This window comes from Lachnellula hyalina (assembly GCF_007821495.1).
Source record: "Lachnellula hyalina strain CBS 185.66 chromosome Unknown contig00206, whole genome shotgun sequence".
In the NCBI taxonomy this organism is placed as follows: Eukaryota; Fungi; Ascomycota; class Leotiomycetes; order Helotiales; family Lachnaceae; genus Lachnellula; species Lachnellula hyalina.
Window position 1 is genome coordinate 16481 of NW_022157320.1, and position 24435 is coordinate 40915.

The 24435-nt window shown below is 49.2% G+C and overlaps 9 protein-coding genes across 9 annotated transcripts; 5 read left to right on the forward strand and 4 right to left on the reverse strand.

Moving 5' to 3' along the window:
* Positions 1 to 981: 981 nt before the first annotated feature.
* LHYA1_G008180 (uncharacterized protein) lies at positions 982 to 1389 on the reverse strand (the record flags this gene model as incomplete). The annotated part of the gene is made up of 1 exon (XM_031153100.1): positions 982 to 1389. One exon carries the CDS (start codon positions 1387 to 1389, stop codon positions 982 to 984), a length of 408 nt encoding a protein of 135 aa, XP_031001855.1.
* Positions 1390 to 2766: 1377 nt separating this feature from the next.
* Positions 2767 to 3807, reverse strand: EPHX2_1 (Bifunctional epoxide hydrolase; the record flags this gene model as incomplete). The annotated part of the gene is made up of 1 exon (XM_031153101.1): positions 2767 to 3807. One exon carries the CDS (start codon positions 3805 to 3807, stop codon positions 2767 to 2769), a length of 1041 nt encoding a protein of 346 aa, XP_031001849.1.
* Positions 3808 to 5624: 1817 nt separating this feature from the next.
* Positions 5625 to 6389, forward strand: LHYA1_G008182 (uncharacterized protein; the record flags this gene model as incomplete). The annotated part of the gene is made up of 2 exons (XM_031153102.1): positions 5625 to 5745; positions 5815 to 6389. The coding sequence occupies 2 exons, from the start codon at positions 5625 to 5627 to the stop codon at positions 6387 to 6389; spliced, it is 696 nt and encodes a 231-aa protein (XP_031001851.1).
* An 819-nt stretch (positions 6390 to 7208) lies between these two features.
* On the forward strand, positions 7209 to 8748 carry BGL1B (Beta-glucosidase; the record flags this gene model as incomplete). The annotated part of the gene is made up of 3 exons (XM_031153103.1): positions 7209 to 7261; positions 7327 to 7973; positions 8027 to 8748. 3 exons carry the CDS (start codon positions 7209 to 7211, stop codon positions 8746 to 8748), a joined length of 1422 nt encoding a protein of 473 aa, XP_031001850.1.
* Positions 8749 to 11674: 2926 nt separating this feature from the next.
* BRE1 (E3 ubiquitin-protein ligase) lies at positions 11675 to 14286 on the forward strand (the record flags this gene model as incomplete). The annotated part of the gene is made up of 5 exons (XM_031153104.1): positions 11675 to 11842; positions 12138 to 12281; positions 12333 to 12393; positions 12441 to 14068; positions 14113 to 14286. The coding sequence occupies 5 exons, from the start codon at positions 11675 to 11677 to the stop codon at positions 14284 to 14286; spliced, it is 2175 nt and encodes a 724-aa protein (XP_031001853.1).
* Positions 14287 to 14604: 318 nt separating this feature from the next.
* Saraf (Store-operated calcium entry-associated regulatory factor) lies at positions 14605 to 15628 on the reverse strand (the record flags this gene model as incomplete). The annotated part of the gene is made up of 2 exons (XM_031153105.1): positions 14605 to 15350; positions 15466 to 15628. The coding sequence occupies 2 exons, from the start codon at positions 15626 to 15628 to the stop codon at positions 14605 to 14607; spliced, it is 909 nt and encodes a 302-aa protein (XP_031001852.1).
* A 304-nt stretch (positions 15629 to 15932) lies between these two features.
* Positions 15933 to 17583, forward strand: pbn1 (the record flags this gene model as incomplete). The annotated part of the gene is made up of 3 exons (XM_031153106.1): positions 15933 to 16225; positions 16273 to 16333; positions 16381 to 17583. The coding sequence occupies 3 exons, from the start codon at positions 15933 to 15935 to the stop codon at positions 17581 to 17583; spliced, it is 1557 nt and encodes a 518-aa protein (XP_031001856.1).
* A 371-nt stretch (positions 17584 to 17954) lies between these two features.
* sut1_0 (General alpha-glucoside permease) lies at positions 17955 to 19840 on the reverse strand (the record flags this gene model as incomplete). Its single annotated transcript, XM_031153107.1, has 2 exons — positions 17955 to 19165; positions 19213 to 19840. 2 exons carry the CDS (start codon positions 19838 to 19840, stop codon positions 17955 to 17957), a joined length of 1839 nt encoding a protein of 612 aa, XP_031001854.1.
* Positions 19841 to 20774: 934 nt separating this feature from the next.
* Positions 20775 to 22938, forward strand: NHX1 (Endosomal/prevacuolar sodium/hydrogen exchanger; the record flags this gene model as incomplete). The annotated part of the gene is given in 5 exon segments (XM_031153108.1): positions 20775 to 20814; positions 20874 to 20926; positions 20946 to 21099; positions 21146 to 21808; positions 21854 to 22938. The coding sequence occupies 5 exon segments, from the start codon at positions 20775 to 20777 to the stop codon at positions 22936 to 22938; spliced, it is 1995 nt and encodes a 664-aa protein (XP_031001848.1).
* Between the last annotated feature and the right edge of the window lie 1497 nt (positions 22939 to 24435).

A 24435-nucleotide genomic window follows, 5' to 3' on the forward strand; every position in this document is an offset into this window, starting at 1 on the left:
CCTCAAGACCTCATCCAAAGTCTAGGCAACGCCACCATCCTGTGGTTTCCAGCTAAGGGCTTTAGCAAGAGAGCTTTGAACGCGCATATTTGTTCCAAACATGATAGCAACGTGCAAAGCCCACGAACCAGGCACCCACCGCTTCAACAACCGTGCCAACATCTATCTCTATGATCTCACTGTCCGTCAACTGGCCACGTTGTTGCACCACTAGCAACAAAAGCTCCATGAGCTCTCTAAAGGAGAATCCTTCCTGGTCTCGAAAGACCAGGCTTCTAGTCCCCATATTTAAGCCTCGGGCTTGATTGCCGCGCCTGCTTGGAATTGCTGGATAGTGTGAAAGGATAGGAGAAGATACATGCGTGTAAGTCTCACAACGTGGATACAACTTTGAATAATCATCCCCAACGAAATAAAATATCTAAGAGAAAGCTCGGATGGGTTTCAAAATTTAGGGAAGTGAGAGTGGAAGCGGATGGACGTATCTACAAGGCTTACAATACTCATGACGATAACCATATCCCGAGATTCTGCTTCCAGGAGCTCAATACTGTCCAAATTCTTAATCACCGAAATAATGTATGGATATTAAGCTGCAAGCTGCTAATCTGCCCTTCGTTCATCACAGATTACTAGAGAGTATCCTCACGCTCAAGATATCTGCGTACGACGAGGCAATGAGATCAAGAAATGCCTCATTGATATGGGCTGTAGCACCGCGCAAACCCGCTGCAATGCAGGTTTCGCACCCGAGGCATCCATCGTTGGCAGCAGTCAACCATTTTCAGTTTCTCGCCGACTTCGGCAATGGATATAGCCAGATATTCCACAATATATGCCATTGTATCCCATACTCCACTCGGAACTAAGACCTTTGTCTAAGCGTGGCGTTGGAGAGTAATGAGGGAAGCTCCCGCGTGAGGACCGTGGGGGAAAATGCGAAAGGAACCCCATCAATCAATCCAGAGTCGATTCCTAGAATCAATGTATTTTGCCAAGTATATCCCTCGCCACCTCATCCAACTCAAACTCCCCTTCCGTCGGATTCTCCGCAGTCCGCTCCACAGCCGTTCTCAACTCCCACTGCTGTTCAATCGGCATCGCGTCTACAAGATATACAAGACAATTATACTTCCACCCATCATCACTCCCAAGCAGAATCCCGCGCACAGGCTCAACCAGCAAATGCGGATACGTGAGCAAAAGCGATATGATGTGCGCTGCGATGGGCCAATTGATATCTTGGACCCACGTCAAGAGCTCTGGTATCAGGGGCGCGATGGTGGATGAGGGCAGGGTGGAAAGGTGATCGATGGCGGCGGTGTCGTGTTTGTCGGCGGGGAGGAGGGTTTTCTGGGATGGGGTGAGCGGACTGGATGGACTGGACATTGTTGGGTGAGGTGAGGAGGATGGTTTGGCTGTTGCGATGTGGTTTGCATTAGCCACACCAGACCAGCCACATCAGCCGTATTAGAAGCATAGAAGCTTCGACTTTATATAGCTCAGTAGGTACATAATTGGGTTTTCAGCAAGGTTTTATTATAAAAAACTTATATTACTCAGCTGGCTTCAGGATAGGTGGGTGCATACACCAGGTCCTACCTATATTCACGAAGTATTGTCATGTCAGACATACACGTGATTAAAACCCGCGCACCTAAAAAAAGAAGCAGTCCTAGTATACTTTTAACTCGTACTATTTTCATTCCAGATTATATAGATATGAACTAACTCTATGCTATCTCAGGGCTCCTAAGCCTAAATTAACGTCTGGTCTAGTGCAAGATACACGAGAAAGTAGAGAAGAATCTTAAAATGCAACAACTGAGAGCGAAGGAACCAGGAGCCACCAGAGATCTCATCGAGGAGTGAGTACATCAGCCAGCTAAAGCATCGAAGCTAATCAAACAGAACTATCTATGTTGCATAACAATTACGGTAAAAACCCCAGCACTTTTTTTTTTTTATAGATACCAATTTAATGAGAGAGGGTTATCGAACTTGGGTTTTGTCTCAAAACAACATATACATTGATTAAATAATCGATAATAATAATACACCAGACAGTTTTAGCAATTCTGAGCAGATAACAAGGGCCTGCCTTCGACTTCAGACCGCAGATGTGGAAAGAGGTCATCACGTGCATGTCGCTTAAGCCCCTTTAAAAATACCAAAGTGGATTGGTTTTTCGGCAGTGGTAAGTTCTTCAATATCAACGATGGAAAAAGAAAGCGGAGTGAGACAAATTTTTATAAGCATGTAGATCAAGGGCAATTAGCTTGTTCTGAAGCCTCCTATTAGATAATAGATTGATCCACTCCTAGCTACAGAGTTTCAAGGCATGTATTCCTGTCATTCACTGTCGACTCTAGCTCGGACCTCGGACTAGAAAGCAGAAAATATTGAATTTGAGTGAGAAGTTCCAACTCTTGAGGCAGTAGTTTGGTGTTTGCATTGCTGGAAAGGAAGAAACGGGCAAATTTGTTAGTGGTACCGGTGCGGTGATTGAATTTGTCACCCGCCCCCAAAGCACGGTATGGGGTGTGACACTATGTCTTAGATTAATTGCAGGAGCATTGTGGAGGAGCAGGAACTGAGACTAAGAATGACCTGCAGAGTCGGTAGGAGTATTAGCGTGTGGACATCAATGTGGATATAACACCCGAAACGGTGCTTCCTCGCTCGTTCGAAGCATCAGTGATCTTGGAGGAACCGTGAGTTCAAATAATATGGCAATTTGAAGTGGAAGAGGCAGCTTTTACATCTTCAAATCTTTGATTCTGCACCCCCTTCACCACGCGCACCACTTTCCAAAAACCTCTCCAACGCCCGATTCATCTCGTCTCTCTTCTCAAGCATCACCCAATGCCCAGCTTCCAGATCCAGAACCTCAAAGTTCTCCTTCGGACTCTCAATCGAAGCCCCCATAGCCATTCGCGCCTTTCCGGCATCACAAACCCGATCCTTCGTCCCCGTAATCATCAAAGTCTTCTTCCCAATCTTCCCCTTAATCTCTCCTCTCTTCAATAGCTCTCTCTCCTCCTCCTTCCCAAGACCCATAATTGCCCTATGATACCATCTCAAAGGTGCCGAATAATCATCCCCAAACATTTCATGATGCCGTCCCGCTTCTTCCTGCACATCACCAATCCATTCCCCAACCTTTGCTCTCCTATCAGCACCGATAAACCTCTCCAAGTCCCCAATACCAGCAAGGTCCGTCGCCCACTTGCCAGAATCCTCAGGATAAAGAATACTGAAAAAGCTTTCCCATCTTTTGCCAATCTTCTCGCCGGCTTCGGGACTGGTGAAGAAGAGCCAGTATCCGAGCTGCTCATATCCGATCGCCTGCTTCGTCGCTGCATTTACGCTAGAGAGATTCATATCTCGTCCAGGCGGCTGGTATGGGACCGAGATGAAGACGAACTTGGTGAAGTACGAAGGGTACCGGAAGGCAAGTTGGGAGAGTAGATAAGTACCCCAATCATGTGCTACGCCTACTACATCTCCAGAGGTAAGAACTTCGTGGGTGAGGATGGCGATGATATCTTCTGACATGACGCTGCCGAGGTAATTTTCTACTTCAAGTGGTTTGGATGAGAGGCCATAGCCAAGGAGATCAGGGGCTAGAATCCCGTAGCCTTTGGATGAGAAGTGCGAGATTTGGTGACGCCAGTCATGGGATGTCGATGGGAAGCCGTGCAGGAAGAGCAGCGTTGGTTTGTTATTTGAAGATGGGTGGAAGTGGTAGGCATAAGTGGTGCGGGAGGGGAGTGTGAGTGTTTTGTTTGGGGGTTTTGGTGACATTTTGTCGTATTTACCGTTCCTTTATGAGTAAGGAAGATGGCCTTAATACTCGCACTTTTTAAGTCTGACTGTCCAATTGTTTTTACTCCATATTTTATTCTCCGGGCCACCGAAAGAGCTCAGATCAAACGACTATAGGGCTCCCAAGAGGCCTGAGCTTAGAATTCTCACTTTGAAACCCATGGATTTTGGCATCTAAACCCCGCTTGAGATAGCCGACCCCGCCCGACAACAATACCGACACAAAGCCGACTACTATATTATCTTCACTTTTTCATACCTAAGCATATTGGAAATCACTGCTTGCGGATTACATTGGTGGACGAAAAAGGTAAGAGAGGATATCAATTTGTACTTTTGCTGGTTAGCTATATTAAATTGCATATGCGTTGGTGAGAGCCTGCTAATTAGGGAATTCGATAGCTCCTCAGCTTGTGCAATGACTTGGTAAGTCTCCCATTAAGTAAGAGGTTATCACCTTAATGGAAAAGCTTTCCAATGAGCTCGCGCATGCCTATTTGCTTCCATGTTCAAACTACGAATAGCTTAAACCCTCGCCAGTGCTTTTTCCAGAAGTTCCCCCCAGAACGGTCTATCTATGGCTTCAAAATCAGCACGCTCCCAGGAACCCGGTCTACAGTCTCGCCAGCCAGAAACTCAATGCAATAGCAAGACATGCCAGAAATTCAAGGGCCTGGAGATCACTCCCAATCTATAACACCTGTGAACTCTGAGCTGTCTCCTACCATCAAGTTGAAAGGGTCCAGTTTGAAATGTTCGAGTGAATCTGCGATGAGTCTCTTGATATATGGATAGAACTCCTTCATTTGAAGTGCGCGGATCTTGAAAACTCAACAATCATCTGCAAACATACTCTCGACGCAGAATTCGAATTCTTCGTGGCGCAATAACCAGCAGCACCCAGTGCGATGGTTTCATCTTCTTTTAGTGACGGAGTGAGCCAGGTCTTGAAAAGCAATGGCCTCCACAATACAAACTGCGATTCGGGTCATACACTCGATACCACCTCGTCTTTGAGCGTTGATACGGACGTAGCCACTATTCTCCTGCGGGCAACCAACAAGGCAGTCGAAGCAATCAAGACATCGAAAGATGAGATCTGGTAGTTGCAAGCCGAAAACGCAAGATTGAAGGGGGGATTAAGCACGGCTTCTCTACTGGTACTTCGAGCGAGTCAACGCCTCAGTCATGGACACGGTGTGGAGGGTTGGCGCTGAAATTGGGGAATTCGATAATAAGAATTATCGAGGAATATCGTACTGATAATGACAAGGCAGGCAAAAGCGTGTATGTACAAGATCTGGTAAAGATTTTGCAGGGATGGACTACGAGACTTGTCAATGAAGACCGGAACAGTCGTGATAATGAGTGAAGTAAGTGAGCTGGAAGATTCTGGAAGATTCTGCCTGGGTGGGGATTTTGCAGTTGTTACAGTAATGTACGAGGTAGAATAGCATAAGAGAGACTAGTTATAAAATACAGTATTCCCGGATTCTCTCGAGTCGTGAGGCACTGAAGTTATCAGATGAAAGTGAGAGCATCCAAGGGGAAAGTAGGAGAGAAGAAGTCCGTCGACGTCGGATCAGACCACCAAGCGAACCTTCTACACGTGTTGAGCGCCTAACAGTATGACGTCCCCTTGAATTTCTCGAAAATTAGCATCCCACCGAACAATAACACAATCAGCTTCTCTTCCACCTTACAACCGCCACAAAGGATCTCTACTTCGTCAATCAACTGAATCTACATCTGCAAAGCCGTTTCCGGCGCCCTTCAACCTCTTTGCCTCCTCCATCATGACCCACCAACATCCCCTCCAGGGCGGTTGCTCTTGCGGGCGAAATCGCTATACCATCCAGATCCCTCAAGATGCCACCGAAAGTGCACGAGTCTTATTTGACAGCAGTGCCGTTGCACGTAGGTCCACCGTCAAGCTCTAATCCTCCAATCCCTCCTCCAATACTGGAGCTAATCTACCACCAATAGGCCGATCTCAAGCAGCTCCTCTTTCTGCGTGGCTCCGTGTGCCACTGACATGGTATCAATCAACAACTTACGCTTTCTTCGAAGATGAAAACCACTCTGCAATATACCGTTCCTACACCTCTCCACACGAGCAGGACGCCAAACGCAACTTCTGCGGCTTCTGCGGAACGCCTCTATCGTACTGGTCTGAATCGCCTGCCAGCGAGGCCGAATACATCTCTCTGACCTTGGGATCCTTGAATGGCTCTGATTTGCGGGATCTGGAGGAGTTGGGTGTTTTCCCTACAGAAGCCCTCGAAGATGCGGAGAGCGACAAGGAGAAGATCGAGAAGGCCGTCCCTATTGCTGGGAGTTACACTACGAGCGAGGGATTGCCGTGGTTTGAGACAATGGTCGATGGAAGTAGATTGGGCAAGCTGAAGAAGAGTAGTGGTCACCGCCAAAGTGGCAGATATAAGGTGGAGTGGGAAATTGTGGAGTGGACTGATGATGCGGAGGATGTGAATGTGAGTTCTTCGAAGAGGAAACTGGGCGAAGTGGAGGAGGGTGACTTTCGAATGGAAGGTACACAATGATTTGCATGAAGGTCTGCATGATGGATTACGATGAGATGACGATCACGACAAAAAGACTGGCAAGGGCCAATGCTATTAAAGGAAGTAGATGGTGTGAAGCTTTGCTTCTAGATGGCCTTGCTCTGCTTTCCTCAAGGCTTCATCTGGCACGTACGGCTCTACGGGATAACGGGGAAAGGCGAAGATGGGATGAAACCTGCTTGGAATGGAGTTCACGGATCATCATTTACATTCAAGTTCATAATCACAACGGGGCTTTGTACACCAGAGAAAAGAATATAGGACCTTAACCAACAAATGAGGAGCTATATGTCCAGCCCATACTTGTCACCGCTTGTCCGGATATCACGACCAAGGCGCCTCATCATGTGAAATGACTACTGCACTTTATGGATCTGGATTACACCCGAAGAGAAGCCGTTTGTCTTCTCCCGGCGGGTCCCAGGGCCGCTGTTCCATCCCCACACGAGTTGACTGGACCCTTTGGGCAGCGATACCAACCCCGCTATGCGCGCGCGGGGCACTTCACCCCGGAACATCCAGAAACGGCACCTGTACCTGCCTCTGTACGAGGCTGTGATACTCTTTCGGTCTATACGGTCCGAGAAGTAGCTTGTTTTCTTTACATTGCTCCAATCTATTAGATGGAACTAATATAACAGCACATTACTTATTGAAGGCTTCCCCAGGTCCTGTTTTTCTTTTTCTATCTTTTCTTCATTCTCATCTCAGTCTGTACTCCTAAAGCTTCAGATGCCTTGAATGCCCAGGTGATATCTGTACTACAAGTATTATTTACCTAGAAAGAGACAATAAAACATGACCACTCCAGTCCTTCCCAAAGACTTCGTCTGGGGTTTTGCAACAGCTTCGTAAGTCAACTGCCTTCATTTCTTTCGGTAACTGACAATCCATCTTCCCAGCTACCAGATTGAAGGCGCCCCAGAAGAAGACGCCGCGGCCCCTCCATTTGGGACAAATTCTGCAAGATCCCCGGCAAAATTGCAGACCACAGCAGCGGCGACGTAGCCTGCGATTCGTACCACCGTACCGGAGAAGACATTGCACTTCTGAAAGAGACCGGAGCACAAGCCTACCGCTTCTCCATCTCCTGGTCCAGAATCATTCCGTTGGGAGGAAGAAACGATCCTATCAACCAAGCGGGCATTGCATACTATGCTAAGTTGGTGGATGACTTGCTAGATGCGGGTATTGTGCCTCTGGTTACCATCTTCCATTGGGACTTACCTGATGAGCTTGATAAGCGGTATGGAGGCTTGTTGAACAAGGAGGAGTGGACGGAGGATTATGCGCATTATGCTCGTGTGCTGTTCGAGGCGTTACCTAAAGTCAAGTACTGGATCACGTTCAATGAGCCGTGGTGTAGCTCTATCTTAGGGTATAGCACTGGCTTGTTCGCGCCGGGACATACGAGTGATAGGAGCAAGAGCGACGTGGGGGATAGTAGCCGTGAGCCTTGGCTTGTGGGGCATAATTTCCTGATTGCACATGGGAAGGCCGTAAAGATTTATAGAGAGGAGTTCAAGCCTAAGAACGGAGGTCAGATTGGTATTACCTTGAACGGTACGTCCTCCTTCCCTCCTCTAACCCTAAATACTAACAGGCTGTCCATCCAGGCGACGGCGTCTACCCCTGGGACCCCTCCGACCCTCTCGACGTCGAAGCCGCGGAGCGCAAACTCGAATTCAGCATCTCCTGGTTCGCAGACCCCATCTACCACGGCCACTACCCCGCATCCATGATCGCGCAACTCGGGGACCGCCTCCCCTCCTTCACGCCCGAAGAGCTCGCGCTCGTGCAAGGCTCCAACGATTTCTACGGCATGAACCACTACACTGCCAACTACATCAAGCACAAGACGACCCCCGCCGACCCCGCCGACTTCCTCGGCAACCTCGAAACGCTCTTCGAGAGCAAAAACGGCGAACTCATCGGGCCAGAGACCCAATCCTTCTGGCTCCGTCCCAATCCCCGCGGCTTCCATGACTTAATCCTATGGATCTCGCACCGCTACAACAATCCGCCCATCTACGTCACGGAATCCGGCACATCTCTAAAAGGCGAGAATGATCTTCCCCTAGAAAGAATCTTGGAGGATGATTTCCGCGTCGCGTATTTCGATGGCTATGTCAGGGCGCTGGCGGATGCTGTAAGCGAGGGTGCGGATGTTAGGGGCTACATGGCGTGGAGTCTGATGGATAATTTTGAGTGGGCCGAGGGTTACGAGACGAGGTTTGGGGTTACGTTTGTTGATTATGAGGGCGGGCAGAAGAGGTACCCGAAGAAGAGCGCGAAGGCTATTGGGCCGCTTTTTGAGAGTTTGATTAAGAAGGAATAAGGTTATGAAGGAGTGAGTGAAATGATATGGGATGGATTTTAAGCGTAGCTCGGAAGTTGATAGAGAGGTTTTGATATAGGGCGGTAACCAGATTGTGAATATTTTCATAATCAAAAGTACTTGTTCCGAAGACATTTTATTAGGTATCGTGTGCTTTCCAGCATATATCTAGTCTTTACAAAGTGACAATTGACTCCCGTCATGTACCTGAAGCTCTCGGAGACGCCGCAAGCATTACCATGTATCGACGAGTAACTCCTGTAATACCACCCAGTACTCCCGCTCAACCATTGTAATCCAAAACATATTGCCTTGCGGGCGCCGCCGTGACTTGTTCAAACACCTCAAATTCTTCCCCGCCACCATCGGCGCTGTTGATATTCTTCTTCCCCTTATCCTTCCCTGCCCGCCTCCGAATTTTGGGTGCTGCACTAGCCTCCCTACTCTTTGATCGCGCAGGCTCGTTCTCCTTATCCGCACCAGCAGCTGATGCTCCTCTCAAACCAGAAGGTTCATCATCATCGCTCCCGCCACCAGAAGCCAGAACTCTGCGAGCAGCTGCCGATCTGTTGGCTGCAGTGTCGGCTTTCTGCTTCTCTCGTTCTCGGTCTGTCATGGGACGTGAAGGACCAGAAATGTTGGCTGCGATCGTTGCTTTCTTCTGTCTTTGAATGCCGGTTTGTTCGGCTTCATATGCTGCATCCTCGGCGGCGTGCTCCGCATCGATCTTTGCACCTTCTGCTTTGATAGCCTCCACGTCCTCAAGCTTCCTACCGGCGTATCTCTCCCAATCTTCAAGATTGATAGGGGCCTTCTCTCCTGTCAAGGCTTTGTTGATCCTGTCTGCATTATTCCGCTCCTCTTTGTTGAATTTCAACTTTATCATCCGTCTGGTCCGGGGCTTTAGCATGTTTGCAATCATCCTGAAATCCGTGCCAAATTGTCGAAGACCGTCGTAAAACAACTCTGTTGCTGCGTAATCCCACGATATAGCTTTAGCTCGTTTCATGTAGGTTCCAGAGGTCGTCAATTTCGAAAATTCATCTTCGTCAATTTCTTGGACATCTCCTGTAGCGACCCTTCCATTCTCATGCCGATCAACCATTGCCGTTCTGTCATCCACTACTAACTGACCGTCCACGACACGCATTTGAATACCAGCAGAACTGGCAACAGGCTCGACTTCCTGTCTGGGTGTGCGTGACGAGCCGAACACCGGTCCATCATCATCCGCGCATTGTGGGACTTCGCCGTTCAAAATGGCTGACATTTCCTTGATCTTCTCCTCCTTATCTTTGATTTTCTTGTCAACGATCCTCTGCTTGATCTGATCATGCCTACTGAACTTCTTTCCAGTCTTTACATCCTTGCAGAGATCTCCCATGGTCATGAGTCCCTGATCAATAATCTCATCCTCAGCACCTTCAGGTGTCACGGCACGCTGTCTTCTCTTCTTCTCTCCATCCTTTTTCTTCCGAGCTCTCTTAGCGCCTGCAGTTCGTCTTGGTCGGTTTATTTGCATGTCGACAGTAGCTCTGGCATCATCGCCTGCCTCTGCTGCCTGCACTTTCTTGCGCCTGATGATTGTCTTCTTCTTGCCCTTTTCGGTTCCAGAGGCAGGTTCTTCTACTGCTGCAGCTGCAGATCCATCAGGATTCAAACCAGCCATAGGCACAATCTGCGACACCTGTGCGGCTTGTCCAGTTTTAGCTCCAGAGTCTGTATCACCTGCTGCGCCAAGACCAGGAAGCTCTCCACCAGCAGCACCCATGCCGGGGCCGGCCGTGGACATGGCTTGCGCGCCATCAGGGCTTGGGTATCTAAATTGAGGCGGTTCAGGGTCGTTCTCGGGGGAGGTGGAACGCGATGGTATTGTATTTGAGATATCGGGTTGTAGGTCATTCTCAGAAGCTTCTACCTGAGGGGAAGGCGCTGAAATGGTAGGCGCTGGTGTGGGAAGTTGCAGGTGATTCTCGACAACTTCAATTTGGGAGGAAGCCGTTGATATGGTAGGCGCTGGTAAAGGAGATTGTGGTCGCGAGGCAGCATGAGCATTTGGATCGTCTTGATTGGTGAGTTGGGGATCGATTAGGGCGTCTCGAGTTGCGCGGATGGTTTGAGACTGCGGATCGTTGTAGTTCGTAGGGGCAGATGTGGTATTTTCGACTGAAGGTGGAGGAGTAGGTCTTCTCTTGGGAGCTGGCTCCGGGACCTCTTCATCTCGCGTCTTTCGCTTCAAATTTGAATTGGTTGATTCGGGGCTCAGGTCTGGTGCAGTCGCATCATCAATTTGGCGGGGTAGATGACTCGACTCTAATTGTGGAGGAGATTCAACACTGGGGACAGCATCTTGCTCGGTATTTGGTAGTGAAACTTCTTCCTCGATAATTGATGGTGTGGTATCTTCCGCTGGCTCTTCCAGAGCTGGAGTTTTCGATTGCGGTTCGACGCTGGGCCGGGCAGATGAGGGGTTTGATGCGGGAGTTGGTCTGCGACCCTTGAATTTGGGCGCAAACGCCTTGCTTCTATTCTTCAACATGATGAGGTTGTGTGCGAATTGTTTATGTATCTATCGCATTGCATGTCGTGAACGTGGGGTTGTGCGTGGCGGAAGTATATGTGGTTGGAAGAGAAGAAAGAAAGAACTGATTCAAAAAAAGATGGAGGCTCAAGAGTAAAACAGCAGCAAGGAGGGGGACTACATGTACATGCACCCCTGTCTTATCGCGGCTATGCCTGTTCTAGCCTAATGCTTTGTTGCACGTGCCTACGCTAACGACCACCCAAAAATCTTACAACATCCTCCTTGAATTCCAAGAGGATCTCCTCCCAAGAACAACCTCGCCACCAATCCACCACAACCAGTAACCAGCGCGTCTTCAGCTCTCCAAGGCTCGCTCATGTGTCAAAGCATCTCCTCAACCTGATGCCCTCTCCAGTCACTGTCTACTCCTCTCAACCTTCCTTCAATGTCAAGATGGAGGATAGGAAGAGAGCAGCCGGCGATGATCTTGCGCCGCCTACCAAGAGGCAGGCCGTAAATGGCAGCAAAGCCTCCGCAGATGCTGATATGCCATGGGCAAGCGATCTTGAGGTATGTAGAACTTTTCGATCTAGATATCGAGCGCAATGTGTCAACACGAGGCCACCCCTTTCCATCGTCAAAACTTCATGTGTCTTCGAGATGTCATGGATCTCTTCCCAACTCATGTACTACTGGTATGATCTGTCGGGCTACTGCTAATGCGCAGCTTGCTGTCATCAGCTTGCTCACCGCAGACCATATCACCAGCGTCGTACAAAATCTCGTACACATACCCCCCCAATCCATTCTTCATAAGCGCGATGGTCACTTTGGGAGCACAATACTGACACATGTCACGTTTTAGAAATACCAGAAAGATGCCATTTATCGTCAGATGCTTGAATACAAACGAGAGAAGGCTACGCTCGAATTACAATTGCGGGACATCCAGAAAAGATCACTGGACCATGACGATCACTTGAGAGTAATCGATGCATGGTGGACGCAGGTAATCTATTGCTATATGATGAGTTTTTGACGTTGTCTGACAAGCTACCAGTTGCTAGACGAAGTGAAACTCTTGGTTGAAGATCAGATACCTTCGGCAGACGATATTGAGGGTTAGTTGAGATATCCGACTCCAGCACACATCGCTGACCATGTCTAGGATCTTTCCCTACTCAGTTACAATTCAAAGGCAGCGAAGACTTCTCAAATCACCTAGCGTCCAAAGCAAAAGATATCAAATCAAAGATCCAGGCCATCTTCACCAACCTAAACTCTGCCCGTGGAAGACCAGCGTCTGATATCAAGGAATTTCAATCAAAACTTAACAAGCTTCTAGCTGCCCAAAAAGAATATGTGGTCAAAGTTGACAGGTTACGTACAGAGAAAGAAGAACTGGGCGAGCGATTGGAAACAGCTTCTTTACGATACATCAAGGCCGAAAAGAAACTGGATCGAGCCAAGAGTACTGCGGTTGCTAAGTTGGAACAACAAGCCATTGCTGGGACCGGAAATTCTGCAGGCAGCGGCATTGGAGGCGTTGATAGTAGCACTGACACTGAAATGACCAATGGTGTTTTGGAGGACAGCAAAGCATCGCAAACTGCTTACGAGGAGGCTTCCGCTGTTGTTGCCAAGCAGAAGGAACAGTTGGAAACTATCGTTGCCGAAAATAAGTTGCTGACCGAGCAGCTGACCGCCGCAACCACCCGATTTTCCAATCTCAACGAGGATGATTATGCACGAACTGAACTGTTCAAGCAATTCAGAGTTCAGCATGAAGATGTCATCCGACGTATCAACCACCTGGAGGCGACGAATATCCAACTGCGAGAGGAAGCGGAAAGATTTCAGGCGGAGCGTACGGCCTATCGCGTGGAAGTGGAGAATGAGCAGGAAGTTATAACTAGCGAATTGGAGAGCCAGATACAAAGAGTGGAAGCAGACTTGACGCGAATCCGGTCTGCCAGAGACGAATTACTTGCCGACCTGAGCATGCGGAAGGCTAGCCAAGACCACGATCTTACCTCGAGCAACCACTTGAGGGAGCTTATCACCGGAAAGGATGACCGTATCGCATCATTGGAACTGGAAGTTGAACGTTTGCGAGCTAGAACTGATGAAGGGGCGTCTACCCCAAGGCCGGAAATCGATTCCTTGAATTTGGAGCAACTGCGACTAAAGTATGAGGCTCTTGCGAGGGAGTTCGACTCAGTCAACAAGGAACTGCCAATTCTTCAATCTGCATACAAGCGTGTACAATCACTTTCTACCAAGAAGGTCATGGACTTTACTTCATTGGAGGAGCGAGTGCAAATCCTTCAAGCTGAGAAGTCAAAGGCAGACCAGAAGTATTTTGCGGCCAGAAAGGACATGGACACTCGAATTCTTGAGGTTAGATCGCTGCGAAGTCAAAATGCGAAGAGTTCCGATATCATCGCGCAATTAAAGGATGTTGAGACCTCGAACCGCACCCTACTCAGCAACATCGAAAAGCAATTAAGCGACACGAGACAGTCTAATACCACCATTGCAACGGAGAACAAGAAAATGGAAGCGGCCAGCCGGGAAGCTACGAGCAAAGTTGAGTCCTTGAAGAACCAGGTTACTGAACTTACGACTTTGTTGAAAACGAAGGACTCCAACAACTCGGCCACGAAGCAACGAATCCATACCATTGAGACGGAGTTGGAGCAACTCAGGGTCAAGTACGAACACGCGCAGAAGGATAGAGATTCTTGGAAGACCAAAAGTTTAAGTAACCAATCGGGTGAAGAGGAGATGCTCAGGGTATGTTATCCGTTGTTGTTCATGACCTTGCTAATCTGTTATAGACTCTTGCTCTATGCACCATCTGCCGAAAGGATTTCAAGAACACTGCCCTGAAGACCTGTGGGCACGTGTTCTGCAACAATTGCGTGGATGACCGTATCTCAAATCGCATGCGAAAGTGCCCCAACTGTGCAAAGGCGTTTGATAAAATGGATGTCATGACCGTGCACATGTGATTTTTGCAGCGCAGCGTTACAATTCGAATCCTTGGTTTATTTATCCACTTCTTCAAGGCGTTCAGCGAGACCTTTTATTGATGGTCGTGTAGGTTTGCATAAGAATGGGTATGGGTGGCTTTTCTGCATAATTCAGGCTCAAGGATCAGATTCTTTCCTCTTTGTACATCAAGATTTCATTTTTACGTCACAGCAGGCACGGCGACGTATATTACACTATTCCTTTGATTTGGAATGCCCAAGATGTTGGGTAGAGCAGTGTTTGTAGAGCTAAGATATACCACCACCTGCACAATTTTTCATGCCCCGAGTTTCCTATTATCTGCGTGATGTTGATCCAAACCCTGTACTTTCATGTCTAGGAGATGAGCTGGAGCTCGATCCGCTCCGTGAAGGACCAGCACCTCCCCAACCACTTCCCCCGCCGCTGTTCCTCCCACCTCCACCACCGAACCATCCACCTCCCTGCTGCACATCCGGTTGTCTCTGATTCCCCGCTCTACCAGCCATATACCCAGCCGCGGCCCCAGCTGCCGATCCGCTCCAGAACCCGGGCCTCCAGCCCTGCTGTTCCGTAGCCCCATACCGCTTCCCAGGATATGGGGGAGGGGGGTCATACGGATCATCTCCCCCACCACCTCCCCATCCTCCACCTCCACCTCCACCCCTTCTCGGCGCCCTCCCCGCCCCAGGCGCAGGTGCATCTCTAACCCCTGCATAAAGAGCCCAGCAAATCCACACCAACACGGCAACAAACAGCACCGTGAAAATAATCCCATCAATCGTCCATCCCTCCCCTTTCCCTCCACCGAACCAGCCTCCACCACCGTACTTCTCCTCCCCAGCCTCCGTATATAGGAGCCGGTACTCGACGCCACACGATCCTTTTAAGACGTAATCGTCGTCAGGCGAGGAATAGCCCTCGCAAATTACGTCTGTAGAGCCGAGTTTGAAGTCCGCGGGCAGAGAGGCGCTACAGGACCATTGAATGTCTTCGGTGTTGTAGTCTGCGCCGGCGTTTGTGCAGCGCATTATGTCTATGTGATGGTGTGCGCAGGCTGGGCCTTTGCAGGTGAGTCTTTTGTTTACATTTTGCGTTAGTATTGTTTTGGAGATGGTGGTTTTGAAGCTGGGGAGTTTGGGGGGAAGAGGGGGGTTTTACTGGGGAATAGCAGAGACGCGTCGATGTGATGTCTTTGCATTTTCGCGTAGAGTGAGGGATTTGACGTTTGACAGGAGGATGGCGTTTTTCGGGACTTTCTTGGGAGCGGCGGCTGAGATGGGGGAGGGTGTAAGGAGGAGGGCGAGGAGTGTGGGGGTAGAGGAAGGTGAGGAGTTGCATTTTAGTGGAGGGGGTTGGATTGTTATCTCGAGATAAATATGTGGGATTTATTCAAGTCATTGATGGAGATTTGGAGGCATTCTTGTAGTAATAACAGGTATAAATAGAGAGGACAGATTGCTTCAAACAGAAGGTTCGCGATGGATGATGTAGCTCGCCACCGATTGCTTGTTTTTTGCGTTGCCTTCTCAGCCTTGCGCCAATAGACCTCACCGCCTTTGATTCTGCCAGCCGAGCTCCTGAGCTTCACCTCGAACTGTATTTACTCCATCTACTCACTTCCGAACTTGACGAATCTCCTAATATGCGCCAACGAATCACTTTCATCCAACAGCCGCAGGACTCGGTCGACCCAAATTCGCTGAAAGTTACGAAAAATGACATTTCTACGACCGGCTTGAAGGCTGCAAGAGAGGACCGCGTGACGTTTGGCTTTGAGGAGCTTCCACAGGAGTTGTATAAGGTCTTGAAGGCTACCCATGAGTTGCATATAAGATGGGTCAGCGAGAGTCCGTATGAGAGTATTGTGCCGTTCGTCTCGAGGGTCTCACCGGGTTTACATGTTTTTTATACGCCGCAGAGGAATAGCAATAATTCGTAGGTTGGATTCCAGTAGAGGGGAATCTTGTTACTAAGAATCGCAGGAGTCTATTATGTCCGGCGTTGAACAAAGTGTTTGGGGAGATAGATTGTATATCACCTGAAGTATATTACTCTCTTTTAAAGGGGAAGGCAAATACTAACATAAATAGAAATCATTTACAACCCTGCCCATCGAACGTTTCTCCCACTCCTCCGCAACGCAGTACTACACTCCCCTCCCACATCTCAACACCTTCATCCACTACCTCATAAACAAACTCTGCACCCCCCAAAACGAAAACCTAGCATGTCTCTTGCGCGTCGAACTCATCCAATCAGCCTCCTACCTCGATATAGACTTCGACACCATCTCCCACGCCCTCTCCATAACCGCCTTCTGGCCCCAGCAAACCTGGTCTTCCCTCTCCCTCCCTAACACACCCTCAAACCGCCTCGAAGTAGGCATCCTATCCATCCAGGCCCCCCAAGCCCCCGAAGAGCTTTCCCTCGGCGGTTTCCTCACCGTAGTAGGTGAAGACGCATCGCCTTCCCCCACACTCTTCTCGTTCCCCGCACGCCACCACCCCACGTCCCAGTCCTTCACATCTTCTTTCCTCCTACCCTCAGGCCTACACCCCACGCTGCAGTTGCGGATAAGCGGGAGCGAGAAGCCGGTAGATGGCGCGGCTTGTGCATTACACGCGCATTTAACACTCCCGAAGACCGTGTTTGCAGATAAATACCAATTCGACGACGCGCTCTTCCTAGCCTCGAAAAACCTCTCCGCCATGCATTACATTTCCCCGGGCGTTGATCTCGAAGCTCCCGCATACACAGTCCCGCTCTGGGGCTCCTCATTACTCCTCGAACTCTCTCCACCTGTAGCAGAGGACGTGGAATGGACGGCAGAAGTGCCATTGCATTTACGGTATTTAGCACCGAGCGAAGGAGGCGTGCAGGAGACTCATATCCCGGCTCCAGTGCTCTTCTGGGCGTGTACGGCGGAGGAGGGGAGTAAGTTTACGGTGAATCCTTTCGAGAGGGTGGATTTGGGGTATGAGGGGCTCTTTGGACCCAGGACTATGTTTCATCATTTAGATCCCGAATCTGAACCTCAAGCTTCGACTGTACCTGCAGGAGGAAAGGATGTGCATGGAAGTGGGAATGGAGGCAGGCTAGTAAACATTCTCCAAGTCCCGGTACTGGATTTCCAAAAAACTGCGTATGTGGAGTTTGGCACGGCGACGGTTGTGCTAGCGGGCTTTGCGTGGGTTTGTTGGTGTTTGTGGCGGGTTTGGAGCGCTGGTGGGTATAGAAGGACGAGGGAGAGGGCGGCGGTGGTGGTAGGAGGGGGGGAGAAGAAGATGCAGTAATGAGGGTTATATATAGGTTATTGATTAAGCACCGAGGAGGTGGAGCTGAAAGGGGGATATCTATCTGGGAGATGATGGTAATGAATCAGTATACTTGAATCTTTCACAAATCCCAACCAGGACTTTCATATTCGTCGATGCGACTTAATGAAAGACACTTGATGAAAGACACCCACTCGAAAATAGTAAGGATTTGAACAATCTCGTAATGGCATGATCGCGTGAATTCAAGGATCATCTATGCATCTATACCTGGGTATCCCTAAGACACGTGACCCGCCCTTAAGATCTTTCATTTCCACTGCTTATATACCGTTACAACCTAGTCCAGGGCAGTCCAGCCAAAAGCACAAAATCCAATCTAACGCATCTTAATAATCCAAACCGCCAAAACTCCCGCTCTGCACAATCATCCTGTCCCTCTCCTCCCTATCTCCCCCCGCGCCCTCCTCAAGCACACTCTCGGCAGGAATCTCAACCTCATCCCGTATCCTACTCGTCAGAAAGGCAGCAACAAGCGTGCTGAGCCCGCCCGCAGCAAGCACAATACTAATACTCCTATCCCCCGGCACGCCCCGCGGCTTCTGCAGGAACTTGAAGATAATACTGCTCCCGATCGTCGCGACGATCTGCGGGCTCGCCACAGACATGTTATGAATGCCTAGGATGATGCCCGCCTGGTCTTCCTCGCTCTCTTTGATGCTGTTCCCGCGTGAGCGCCGCAAGGCGTCGCGTTTCGATACTTCGGCCGAGATGATGGCAAATGGCGCCCAGAGCGTGAGCGCCCACGGAATGCCCACGATGCCAATGATGGCCGTGGCGCCGCCGGTGGAGCGCACGAGAAGGGTGCTGAACATGCAGGCTGCGAAGACGCAGTGGGCGAGCAGCCAGGCGCGCCGGAGGGTTAGCCAGGGGATGACGAGTTTGTCGAGGATGCGGGACGTGCGCGTTGAGTATGATTTCTGGGATGCGCGGGAGGAGAGGCGGGGTTGGTCGTAGGAGGGCGCTACGATGAAGGGGAGTAACATGTTGGTTGAAAGGGAGACGATGGCGTAGATGAGCAGAGCGAACGTTCCTACTCTCGTGGCTTTCGCGTATAGGTGGTCGATTTCCACGGGTGTCATGTTTGGATTCGCTTCGAGGTATGGCTGCACGTATATATCTCCTACATAAGAGCTAGAGTAGAATAGTTGCGGGAAGAAGCCGATCCAGGCGAAGAACTGCACTTCGCAAACTTTTCGCGTCTGGGGTGGCAGACGTCGGATGGAATGGAAGACTTGCTTGAAGAAGGCGACGAGGCCGCTTTTGCCTTTTGCGGGGGGTTCCTCAAGGCTGGCGTCCCGCTCGTGGACGGTTCCTATACTGAGCGCGACGGTGCTACCGAGTGCTACACAGGCTATTACGCTAAGCACTTTGAATTGAGTATTTCCAAAGAACCAGACGTATTTTGGGAGGTCTAGATATCCGGCTACATATCCAACGATGCTGCCCATACCTGTGATTCGGCTTGCCATGGCATTCGCGGTCTCCTGTTGATGACTTGGACAACAGTCGAGAATAAAGGCTCTAATCCCAGCTTGCACTACGAAGAATCAGTACCAGATTGGGATGGTTGAAGGGAGTGCATACCTGTATTAATAGCAAAATCTAGCAAGTACACAAATAAAACTGCAACTATAATGATAGTGGTTCCAACTCCGTTGGACTCTCTATCGGCACCGAATAGTCCTAGAAGACCACCAACAATCTCTCTCACCCACGCAAGAGCAAGAAGAGATATTATTGTAGCCGCAGCACCAACTGCCATGAACGGTACCCGCTTCCCCCATTTCGACCTGCAATTATCACTCAACATGCCAACATAAGGCTGCACCAGTGCTCCCGACAAAGGCCCAGCTATCCAAACCAAAGCCATCAGCGACTTGCTCATCCCCAGGGACAATAGGTATGGCGTCCCATTTGATATTTCTACTGCCCATGCCAGTTGTAGACCTCCGATACTGATTGTAAGAAGTACCATGTACCATAACCCCTTCGACTCCTGTTCGTGGGAATATTTATGGGGGTCGTCGTCTAGGGAAGCAGGGTCTTCCATGAGCGGACCTTCCTCTTCATCTTCATCGGAGGCGGAGAGGAGGGGCGATTCTTCGTTGATGGGTCTAGAGACTCGTTCTGTGGCGGGCGTCTCGAGGGAGGGCTTCGATTGCGGCGATTCGGCCGAGCTTGGCCGTTGAGGGCTTCTTTCATTTTCACTCATCTTGTCCTACCGAGGTGGTGGAAGCGGTGGAAAGGTACGGGGTTCCAAAAAGTTGGTGTAGCACAGCGCAAGTAGCTCGTACTCGCAGAAGGTGAGGCTATCTATGGTGTACAAGTAATGCTCTGCACTCCCGGAGGGGAGGGGTAATTGTAGTTTTCTTGCTCAGCCCAACAGCCGTATTGTTGAGTCAAAGGGAGTACAGCAGAAAATAAATGTGTTCGGCGTTCACGGGTCGCAGAGCATCACGAGGTTGTGGATGTTGCGCGCAGCTGATGGTGATGGCGATGTGATCTTGGTATTAGTCGTCTCGGCCCGCTTGGTATCTGCGCAACACTTGGTTATGTAAAATGGAAAATAATGGCAATGGCAATGGCTCGTGGCCTCATGGCCTCATGGCCTCATGGTGAAGATGTTCGTATGAAGTTCAAGATCATATACAAGTACCTGGCAGTAGCTCCATGTTTGCACAAGGTAAGGTAGGTGTAGGGTAGTGTCACGAGTGGGGAAGGAACGGACTGAGGCTCAATTCGGCATCAGGCCAGACCAGGAAGGACCTTTGAGAATAGGCCGGACGACAACGACAGACTGTCCTGAACCTCGTCTTGTAGTATTACTTGAAGCTGCACTCAAATCACAACAATCGTTTCCTTGAGCTCAAATCCGCGAAAAGCTCCAAATTTCTCAGCGCGTCTTTTTGTCACATCGATTCTCTACACAAGCTTGTTGGGGTTGCATATCTGGTCGCTACTTTAGTCGATTGCACGGCTGAGCTACTGTTATCAGTTCATACCAAGAAGCTTCGGGTTCTTCGCGACAATTACATGTGTCCTTCCCTTTCGCGCCGCTGCTCGCCGTGAGCCAAGCCACGAGCTGAACTCTCTTGGATTTGCGACTGCGATTCCGATTGCGAAATCATCACCTACGAGAGCCCACCATGTCTGCCGCAATCGCCGGCGTGGCCTACGAGCTGCTGAGTACGTTGCGACTCCTGAACTGGAAATGATGGACATGGACTGATGGTGTGCCTTTACAGAGCGCGCAGAAGAAGACGATGATCCAGAGGGTAGGAAAGCACCTGAGGGACGGGTGGATTGAAGGCTGACAGGGAACAGGTCCAGATACCTCCCAGAGGGAGATCTTCTCCTCGTGGGCGCTCTTCATTATGATTATGCTGCTTATAACAGCACTTTTTACAAGTTACATTCTTCAACAGAAGAAGGTTGAAGCGGTACACGAAACAGTAATATCGATTTTTGCTGGTAGGAAGATACCCCGAGGTCTGCGATTCCTTCTAACATATCCTAGGTATGACAGTAGGTCTGGTCCTCAGAGTGAGCTCTGGTACTTCCATACAGAACCTCGTCAGTTTCGATTACCAGATATTCTTTAATCTCCTCCTGCCTCCAATCATTCTTGCCTCCGGCTACGAACTACACCAAGCGAACTTCTTTCGGAATATCGGGACAATCCTAACATTCGCGTTCGCTGGGACGTTTATATCTGCAATTGTACTAGGTTTGATCCTATGGGTCTATACCCGCATACCCCTCGATGGGTTCGAGATGACTTTTGTCGATGCTATTTCCGTTGGAGCAACTCTATCGGCTACAGATCCGGTCACCATTCTCGCCATCTTCAATACATACAAAGTCGATCCGAAACTATATACCGTCATTTTTGGCGAGTCTATCCTCAATGATGCCGTCGCTATTGTATTGTTCGAGACAGCGCAGAGATATAAAGAAGGTGGCGCGGCTGGAACACTCACATTTATCAGTCTAATCGAAGCTATCGGCATTTTCTTCGCCGTTTTCTTTGGAAGTTTGATTATTGGGGTGTGCGTTGGAATTGGGACAGCTCTTACTCTAAAATACACCTATGTCAGAAGGTTTCCGAAAATGGAGAGTTGTATGATCATTTTGATTGCATATGCCAGCTATTTCTTTTCAAACGGCTTGCACATGTCTGGTAAGTTGCTTTCATCTAATGTCTGTACCGCGCTAATATTTACAGGAATTGTCACTCTTCTTTTCTGCGGGATCACTCTCAAACACTACGCTTACTACAATATGTCCCGGCGAACTCAGCTTACTACCAAGTACCTATTCCAGGTCTTGGCACAATTGTCGGAGAATTTTATCTTCATCTACCTTGGACTCTCCTTATTCACGGAGAGCAAATTTCAGTTCAAGCCACTATTTATCATTGTGACAGTTATTGGGATTTGCGTTGCGCGATGGGCAGCGGTGTTTCCCCTCTCGAAGTTAATCAACTGGTTCATTAGGTACCGTGCAAAAAGACGCGGCAAGGACGTTGCAGATGAACTACCATTCAGTTATCAAGCTATGTTGTTCTGGGCTGGATTACGTGGAGCAGTCGGTGTGGCTTTGGCAGCCGGAATGACCGGTGAAAATGCCTGGGCATTGAAAGCGACTGTTTTAGTCGTAGTGGTGCTTACAGTCATCATATTTGGTGGTACTACAGCCCGTATGCTAGAGATTATGGGCATTCGAACAGGTGTGATCGAAGAAATTGATTCGGATGATGAATTCGACATTGAAGCAGTTCCAGGAGGTTCCTACTACAAACATTCTGGAACCGGAATTGGTAACATTCCAAAACGAAACGGCTCAACAATTGCCCTGAACGGCCTTAATGCACAAAACCCCGAGAGAGGAAGCTACGCCAGCGGGAACTCAAGCCCCGCCAACAGACCAGCGAGTCTAAGCAGGAAAGGATCTAAGAGTTCCAAGAATGGGCGGAGAGGAGACAGTGAAAGCGAGCAGGATCTCCTCAGAGCAGACATCGACAATGAGTCTGATATTGATAGCGACACATCAGACCTTCCTCCCGCTGTAAAGCGCTCCCCAAGCGCGCGCCCTACACTCGAGTCAGACGATGGTACACCTTACCCAACATCCGGGAGCACGAGCCACGATGTATCCCACATAACCGCCTCGGGTGCATTCAGCCAGCTCCTTCACGGCACGGCCGAAGATCACGCAGCGTGGTTCAAACAATTGGATGAGGGTTTCATCAAGCCGAAGCTGCTGCTTGATGGCGGCAAAGGGCCGCACGGTGGGCCGAGTGGGAGTTGAATAAAAGCGTTGTTGTCTTTGCTCCAAGTGCTGGATGGATGGGACAGGCCGGGCATTTGGTGTGGAGTTTGGGTGTACAACAGGAAACATATCTTTTTTGGCTTGTGTCGTTCGCAATATTATAGAATAGAGACCTTTTCTCCGCGATCTCCTTTATGGAAGTCATATTTGAATAAAGGCTGGGCCCCCTTTCCTCCCTCGCGAAATGTCTAGTAAAGCCACATGTGTGCTTGCTCATAATTGCAATGCTACATTGTCTGTCTATATTCCCAGGGGGGTTATCCGCGATATTAATGCCTCTTCGATGAGGATGAATGAAAGAAAGAGAGACTAACTGAGGGATCTGTGAGTATAGGCCCGGATTGTTTCGGGATTCGTAGGAAACAGAGGTGAAAACCAACTGAATTCGTAGCCCTACAGCGCGAGATAACAGGTAGGCAAAGGAAGGAGTAGAACTATACGCGTAGAAAAGAAAGAGGAAGACGACGACAACGAGGCATATGTATAAAGAGAGATTCGAAGTCGCAGCCCAGCATGCAGGTCTTGAGCTATCCAGGACCATGACCATAGCGTCTCGCTCCGCGCTTGAATTCTACGACCTCAAAGATGGCCTTGACAGCCTACCAACTTATGGGGTCCCGGAAGAGATATCGATGTGGTGTTGTCGGTTTCGTATAGTGAGACTAGTCTAGGCGTCATATTGTTGGCTCGCTGGCTCGGTCGCGGGTTCTAGGGAACTTTCTGGCCTCAGAGGTCAAGTGAGAATCTAGAATTGGGAAGGGGATCGCTCCGTAGGCAGCAGGACCCGGCGAAATACTGGGAAGATGTGAAGGGCATGATTGAGGATTCTATCAAGGCTGGCGAATTTGTTGACTGGGTTATTCTCCTGGGATTCGAGGGGGCTGACGAAGAAGAGGAACTTCGACGGATAGTAAGAGTTGTTATGGAGAAACACAAACCGGAAAGAGGGCTAGTGTCTTTGAGAAGTGAGACGAATAACGATTCTGGGGAGCTTGTTTGCTGTTACAAGGGGTGCTGCTATGGTGGCTAGATGAGGTATGATAGATGGGCTTGATGCTTACATTTGCCTGATCACTGCGAAATGGACCAGGAAGAGGAAGAGGAAATGAACAAGAAAACAATAGCTAGAGTCGATAAGCCAGTAATAAAACTGGAGCTTTGAGAATAGCAAACAAGGAATCTAATAGATAACCATTGAGAACTCTCTTGCGGTCCTCGAACCTAGTTGAATAATGAGTTTGCTATAATATTTCAATAATGGCGATTTCAACCCAATCGAGTTTCCCAAGAGCATATACTCAAGCATAGATAGGTAGTGGAGGAGGTCACTTTCAAGGATCTTATAAATGGTACAAGTAGAAGTAAGGATAAATATAACTAAGTGGTAATACGAGTTGAGATGTGAGGTATGGAGATAAGTAGCACTATTAGTGAATTCATTTACATGTTTGCTGCTTTCAGTTGTATTATCCCACT